Source organism: Solea solea, chromosome 12 (genome assembly GCF_958295425.1).
Source record: "Solea solea chromosome 12, fSolSol10.1, whole genome shotgun sequence".
Classification (NCBI taxonomy): Eukaryota; Metazoa; Chordata; class Actinopteri; order Pleuronectiformes; family Soleidae; genus Solea; species Solea solea.
Genome location: NC_081145.1, coordinates 7,103,459 through 7,111,638, shown reverse-complemented (window position 1 = coordinate 7,111,638; position 8,180 = coordinate 7,103,459). Strand labels below are relative to the sequence as shown.

Sequence of the window (8,180 nt, the reverse complement as noted above, 5' to 3'; positions counted from 1 at the left end):
ACGGGAGGTCACACTTGTTCCCCACCAGCACCATGGGGACGTCCTCGGAGTCCTTCACCCGCTTAATCTGTTCTCTGCAATAGAGAGTTTATTCAATTATAATTGTTCAAAGAAACAAGAATTGAGTTAAAAGGGGGGGAATGGCCTCTTTTTCCTTTTTACTTTGCCCCATTTTTATTGAATAATTTGCAGAGCACCTTGAAGACTGATTGCATGATCCACCTGGAAACTTGTGTGACAGAAAACTGTTAACTGTTTTAATTGATTTAATTTAATTGTTTTAATTGTTCTGTTCTCCCCTTGTGCACATGTTAAATTGAGTACAGTGTGCAGTTTCTTGGCCGCAAAAAGGTTAGGTATAAGCTAATTAACGTGTGTAGTCCCTTTATAACATTGAATTTAGCAAGATATGGACTAAAATTTTTAATAAATCTGATCACTTCTTTGAAGAAAATATTTTAATGGTTTCTCAGTGGACAGTGGTGAGCTGGGAATATGGAAAACAGGAAAAAATTGTTAGAGAAAAGAGTAATGAGATGAAAAAAGTTCCTAACCAAACCTCATTACGACATCAGCACCTGACACCCTTAAGCTACTAAGACGCTCTGAAATTTTATCCCTTTTAGCTCAAATTAAAATGCTGCATTCACACTGGGTGCAAGGCCTCCTATCCTTTGGTCTCATGGCTCACCTATAGTGGTGAATGTCCTCAAAGGACTTGGTGTTATTGATGGCAAAGACACAGAGGAAACCCTCCCCTGTCCTCATGTACTGGTCTCTCATGGCGCTGTACTCCTCCTGACCTGCAGTGTCCAGGATGTCCAACAGACACGTCTCTCCATCAATCACTACCTGCTTTCTGTAAGAGTCCTGGAAGAACAGGAAAACAAACGTTATGAGGATTGTGTTGTTAAATGGATTTAAATGCCATTATCTCTGCACCTTCATGTTGTTGCCAAATCCTACACACTGTATCTTTACCACATTTAAATGACCAAGAGAAGCACGATGCACCGGCAACTTAACCGACTGGCATATTTTCTTAAAATAATCTTTTTTAAATATTATGTAGTTACAAGGTGTGTCAACTTATAGTAACATAGTTATTTTTATAACATGGTTCTGTGTGAAAATAGCAAAGGGCTTCATTTGATTATTGCTCCACTCTAGCTATAGTAGGGCACTCAAATTTCAAGCAGAGCTCAAATTATAATGAGGCCCCTATTTCCACTCCAGTGTTTCATCACACTGATGGGCACACTCAATCCAATTCAAAACAAATAATTGCCGTGTGATCCAGTGAGCAGCCAGCGTTTCAGATGTTATCTTGTATTCAAATAATCTCTGGTGAAGCTCTAACCTGCAACAGCACATCAATAATTGATTGCTGTCCTAATGAGACTATTCACTCAGTGTAGGCTAACCCCCGAGAAAGAAGGCAGGCAGACGTGCATGAAAAGTTATTAAAACCTGTTTGGTTTCTTTTTAAGCCTGAAACCAGAGGCACCTGCTGCCATTATGTTTTTTTTTGTTTGTTTTTTTACTTCCCGTTCCCTCTCCCCATAGCAAAATACTATAAAACCATTGGAAAAGAAATGGACACAAGTGCATAAACATTAACACATCATACAGTGTGTATGCATACATGCAAAAACATTATTTACCTCAATGGTGGGGTCATATTCATCTACAAAGTGATTCTGGATGAGTTGAATAGTAAGGGCGCTCTTGCCAACACCACCAGCTCCCACCACAACCAGCTTATATTCTGTCATGATTCACCTGCAGGACCAAAAAAAAGAACATTACGGCAAAATATAGATATTTCCACAGACACAGTCAGCGTCATTGAATCTAGGGCACAATTTAAAAAGAAAAAAAAATAGATCATTAAGACTTAAGATATTATATTGGGATGTGGATGATAAAACATTATTAAAATTTAGTTATTACTAGACATTTCAGCCAGCACTGTGCACTTCAACCATTAAACCACAAGGAAATCTATAACTTCAGGATTAGTGAAGTGGCATCATTCAGAAACAAAAACTCAACCAGCCCTTTACTGCTGATTGAAAATTTGAATTTCATAGTAACATGTCGATGCTGCTTTTATTTGAAAAGAAGGCCTGTTTTAAAAGCTTGCAGGGGGAAAAAACTATAATGATTAATCAACCAATGTGTTGCTTATGAAAACAGCTTCGAGACTAAAATAACAGACTTTGTATTAAAAACAATATTAATTATGAATACTGTGCAAAAGCAGCAACACATTCTGTGGCATTTTCTGAATCCAACTCAACGCACAACAGAAACTGGCCTCCGGCAGAAATCTATGTCATTACATTAATTCTCAAAAACTGTCAAGTAACTGGGAGGCTCTCCCTGCTGTCTGACTGCTTTGTAGAGCAGTGTCCATCATTAGCAGCAGCTGGTCTTTTCAGAAGTTACAGTTCAAACTGCTCACAGCACTGCACAGCCTGCAGTCAGGGAGGAGTTCTGCTTAACATTATTGCTTTGTTTAGACAAACAAAAAGGAGAATGTGGTTTGATAGGTACATGGCTAACAATGGTAAACTTTTCCAATACTTGCCAGTTTCCTCAATACTTATATTACATCCAACAACGGTCTGATCTTGTCCATTAAGAAGCAGCCTTATCTCTACCCCAGTAGATAAGAGTACTACCAAATTCCAGTATCACTTGAAAGTTGTCAGCCTCATACCTGTCAAGCCTGTAAATAATGACACTTTATCTTGTGAAGCAGTGAAAGTGCATTATTAAAGACCTGGATGTAGTAGGATTCCTAAATTAATCAACAACTATTTTAATAATCGATTTAAGGGGCTTTAAGAAAATATTCTTTCAGCTTCATAAATATGAATATCTTGTGGTTTCTTTGCCCTTTTATGAAAGTAAGCTGAATAGTTTTGGTTACTGAACAAAAAAACTTTAGAGGGCGTTGTCATTTTGAGATTTGGGTAACACAAATCCAATACCATTTTCGGACATTTTTATATGGATTAAAGCACTAATCATGAAATTAAATGGTTTTAAACAATGGTTGCAGACCAAGGAGATACTGCATGTAGACGTAGCTGTCAAGTCTACTCAGCAGCAAACGGGGTTGTAATGGTATGACAGTTTATGGTTCACTAGTGAGTAAACTTTCGACCCTTGTTTGAGTAGTAGTAGAGTTAAAATCGATTTTTCAGGTTTAGATGTTCACGTATGTTAACCGGTGGTAGACTGGTAAAGTTGTGACAATATTTAAATTATTCTTTTAACCAGTGCCAGTCGTGGCTGTAGTTTACCTTATTCTGACTGGAAGAGAGTTTCCCACATGTTAATTTGCTACACAAAGTGAAAACAAGGTTATGCCCAATGGTAAGCCACACTGTTTTTTACAAACAATTTAGCAACACAAACATCTGGGAAATGAGACATGCAAATGAGGGTTGACAGTTTTACAACTATGTGAATTAGTTGACACCTGTCACACTTTATTTATTGATTTAATTAATTGGAATTAATTTGTTTTTCTTTTGTATGCATATTTGATGGTTATTGGGGCTTGAAAATGTTTTTTCTATTACACACTACATTACGCATAACACCTATGGATGTTAAACTATAGAAATGTGATAGATGTTTATCAAGTTGTATGTCATTTTTTTGTCCAAAAATTTTAATACCTAATTTCTTGCATTTCACTCAAAAAAAACAGCCTTTGATTATCCGACATTCATCATAATAATTATCAATATTAATCGATTTGATTTCTTTATATACACATTTAATAACTTTCTTCCCACGTTGCACAAGAGCAAAGTCTGAAAGGATGAGTATGTACATGTGCAGGTGTGCATAGGTTCATGAGCTCGGGTAAACTCATACAAGTAGGATTATTATGGTTAGTGGAAGTATTACAGTCGGGTTGTTATTTTTTATTATTTATTAATCACTGTATGGGTTGTTTTTTTCCCTTTCATTACGCTAGCATTGTCCATTTAAATTAGAGTGGTTGTTTCGCTTGCTCCTCTTCTGTTGTTCTCTCCTGTTATATCTATACAATAACAAGAAATTCCACTGCTGTGTAAGTTCGGAGTTGCCAGATTAGTTGTAGTAAAAACCTGAGAACTGTGTTCAATAACCACTACACTCTGCTGTTAGCTAGCTTAGCATTGGCTCACTCCTAGCCCACATAAAGTAAGGTAACGAGCCTTTACGAGGCTGAAATGATGCGGTTTACGGAGAGAAATTGGTTTAAACGCCATTGTCTGCACCATGTGTCCGGACAAAGTCACCAATGATTCATTCAAACGGGAAGGTTAGAGATGTTGGAGCCGCCATTGATAAGCTAACCCAAAGGTCTGCATTGCAGGGCCAGGCGTTAGCTTAACAATTGGGCGTAGTTTGCACTAACAGCTCTGACAAACGAATATTTACACCGGAACAATGTTTCCTAGTGGCTAAACTACAGACGCGGTCACATCTCTCCATATTAAACCAAACAGAAATGTGTTGCAATGTACCATGAAGGGACACATGTATGACTCTTAACCGTTTCACTTACCTTTTAGCGAGTGGAGTTCCGCGTCTGAAGTAGCGACCAAACAAGTCAAGCTGATAATCCCCTCGTCTCACACGATCTCTGCATTTCCTACTTCACAGCAAAACGGCTGCATCTAAGTCGGTCTACCTCGTCACAGAAGCCAGTGGGAACATGCGAAAAAAAGTGGACAAATTAATCGATTGAACTTTCCATTTGATCCTGCGCCCGGGCCTAGCAGCTGTGGTTGGCCTCCTTTACGCGAATATGGGCGGATACCGGGGCGCACTTTACCCAGAAATCATAGCTGGGGATTTCAACCGGTTTCAGAGGCTTATCACTCCTAGTTCACTCTGTTGCGATATGAGAAAAGACCACGTTCTTTTATACTGTCTTTATATACTGTTCATGTTTTAGAATTTATAAATGTACATATATAGCCCGAATAACCCATATATAAGTTATTTTTACTACTGAACATATTTAATTTAATGTCATCTGAAACCACACAGTGATTCACATCCGAGCTTTTATGATCACACTTAATAATTAGAACTATGTGGGTCACATGGAGTCCGTTTGAGGACGTCTCCTGCTGCTGCAGCACTCTGCTGTAGAGTCAACAAAACCTAGGGGGCGACTCCACTATTTAAAGGATCTAAATATAACTGGAATGCGCTGGAGGGACGTCATTCCCAGGCAAGGAAATGATTTGGCAATCCCCTGTCAGTTTTCCAAAGTGTTCGCGAGAATCCCTTCTGCGCGCTTTATGCGCTTTATGCGCATACGAGCAAAGCTCAGTTTGTAAGCCAAATAATACACCAAAGAAACCTTACACAATAATACAGTGTACAGTGAATAACACATAACACATGAGTCATGAGCATTTCATAATGTACAAGTCAAAGAACTACTGAATCCATCTGAAATAATGATATAGGGGAAACATAAGAGGTCATGTAAGAGCTGCCAATCATGCCATATGTCTTTTGTAAAATAATGCATCAAGCAAGAAGGCAAATATAGGTGGAAACAGAACCACTTTCAATTCATTCAAAATTAATTCAGTATAACAATACACAATCACACAAATCTAACAACAGAACACTATCATACAGAGCAACAAAATACAATCCTACAAAACAACATTAGGCTCATCAAGTCACAGGCCAATAGTGGGCGGTTGTTAAGAGAAAACCAAGTGCCCAAATATAGCTGTGGGATTTGAGTGATTTTTTAAGCTGTATTGTGATATAACATGCCATTATTAATATTAAGTCATAACTTGATCTGTAAACAATACCTTTTGTTTCATTATTGTTGTATGTAAAGGGTCACTCAAGTAAGACTTTTTATTTCATGGCCTGAAATACTTTTTTTTTTTTACAGTGTATGTTACGATTGATATTTTTAATTAACGAATTGGGTATAATTTTATATATGAAATGGCAAGTAGGGTGGAACATAGAGGATGATTAGGAAGTTGAAGGGAGGGAAATGATGCAGCATGAGCAAGAGGACAAAATCCTCAAAAAGCTTTGTCCTGATGCTTAAGAATTATAAAACTTGTTCGTATTTTGACCCTCGTGTGGAGGAAAAGCGGTAGAACATGATTCAGTGAGTATTTATAATTTCCCTGTTTCACATCTCAAGAGTGGAAAAAGTTGCAGGACATACAAGAGGAATAAAAGAACATAACACACGAAAAGGCAATGCAGTATTTTCCACGATGTGGCAGGCACTGTAGAGGTCACTGTTGACTTGTTGTCTGGCAGTTCTCCAAACTGTGCAGTGGCGAGACATAAGCTACAGACAGGCAGTGGACATATTGTCTTTGTATAGTGATCGATCAGCTGCAACCAGCTTCAATGTCAATGTCTGAATTGACTTTTAATGTCTCCAGACCTCTTGCAATGGAGGTCTTCTGCCAAAAGATGCAGTGTTTCCTGACTTGGTATTTTCATGTTGGTGTAAATTACCCACTCATGTCCTATTGATGGGGGACCATCATCACCCTGGAAGAGATTACTCCCATCAGATTAGAAATGAATTTGAATTAGTCATTTTTGCGAGTGATAGTCAATTTGTTTCACTCCGTCAGTAAACATTTTTTCAGGAGTTAATGGTCTCAGTCAATAGTTTCATGTCTTTTTCAAGATGAAGAAAGACACATACAAGTGGACACCAGTGGGATAGACAGCTGGTATTGCTGTATGCCCACACACTCCACAAAACTGGAATCCCTTCAGCATGCAGGTCAGGAATTTAGGCCTGTAACATTCACAGGCAATATGGTGAAAGATGATTCATCTGAATGTATCACATCTCTGAAGATCAGTATCAGTCATGTTTGCACAACAGAACTCTGAACAGTGATCTTATTCTGCACTGACATTCTCAGTCAGTTGAAAAGTATTGGCTCTCCTCTGTTTATCCTTTCAAACTAAAGCGAAGGCATCACAGACGTCAAATGTGCCCCGATGACCATAATTTGTGCAATCACCAACTGTATTTACTGCCCACCATCTTAAATTAGAATCAAGTGGTCTGTGGAGCTGTGAGTTCTTTTATCTACATGTCCCTGGGATGCACTGCCTTTGCTTTGCCCTTTAGTTGTTTTGACATGCTAAACAGAATAAAATAAACGTTTATATTATTTGATGCATTGTCTGTGATTAAACCTTCCAACAGGAGTCAAAGGCACATGAAATAGAATAAGCCATAACTGTTTTCAAGCATCAGTGATTTCACATACATTGGCAGAAAGGTCACTTAAACAAGAACTCATTCCTATTACAATCACACATATTTATATCACTATGGATATGAAGTTTTATGTCACATAGATAATTCTGTTATGGCAGAATAAAATGTTAGTGTCAAATTAATCTCTGAAATGAGGCTCTCTACTTCATTGTTATTTACGTTCTTTGGGCAGAAATATTTCAATGCAAGTCAGTCATCATCTACCGCTTTTATCCTCAACCAGAGGGTCGCGGGGGGTGCTGTGCCAATCTCAGCTACATCGGGCGATAGGCGGGGTACACCCTGGACAGTTCGCCAGTCCATCGCAGGGCCACACACAGATAGAGACAAACAACCATTCACTCCTATGGTCAATTTAGAGTGTTCAATTTACCTATCCCCACAATGCATGTTTTTGAACTGTGGGAGGAAGCCGGAGAACCCGGAGAGAACCCACGCACACACGGGGAGAACATGCAAACTCCATGCAGAAAGGCCCTTGTTCCAACTGGGGCTCGAACCCGGGTCTTCTCGCTGCAAGGCAAGAGTGCTAACCACTACACCACCGTGTGCCCTTTCAATGCAAGTGGCAAATCAAAAATGTTAATATTGCAGGGAGTAAAACATCCTTATTTTGCAGACAGATGGCTTACTATGTGTGAGAAATAATAGTTTTATCACAAGTAAAATGTTTTTGAGGGGTATATATTTGTAAGGAAAAATCACAAGTGCATGTAGTGAGAAGAGCCACTGCTTTTATTAGATACACCTCTGCTTTTCCAATATGGACAGTTGAATGTCTCCTGTATAAAGAAAATCCCGTTAAGCAGCACTTATCACAGTGTTTTGTCATTTAGAATATTTATAAAAGCACTCAGCTTTC

The 8,180-nt window shown here is 38.6% G+C and overlaps 1 protein-coding gene across 2 annotated transcripts in view; it reads right to left on the bottom strand.

Moving 5' to 3' along the window:
• Positions 1 to 4,863, bottom strand: part of kras (v-Ki-ras2 Kirsten rat sarcoma viral oncogene homolog) — a 15,350-nt gene extending 10,487 nt beyond the window's left edge. Inside the window, exons 1-4 of one of the 2 annotated variants that reach the window (XM_058646357.1) lie at positions 4,577 to 4,863; positions 1,665 to 1,782; positions 692 to 870; positions 1 to 74 (exon numbers count right to left, since the gene is read on the bottom strand). The exon at positions 1 to 74 is cut by the window's left edge and continues 86 nt beyond it. In XM_058646357.1, the coding sequence (XP_058502340.1) occupies positions 1 to 74; positions 692 to 870; positions 1,665 to 1,775 (364 nt within the window). In that variant the 5' untranslated portion in view covers positions 1,776 to 1,782; positions 4,577 to 4,863. The remainder of the gene's footprint in view (positions 75 to 691; positions 871 to 1,664; positions 1,783 to 4,576) is intronic. The other variant, XM_058646358.1, reaches the window with a different exon arrangement.
• Positions 4,864 to 8,180: the final 3,317 nt, after the last annotated feature.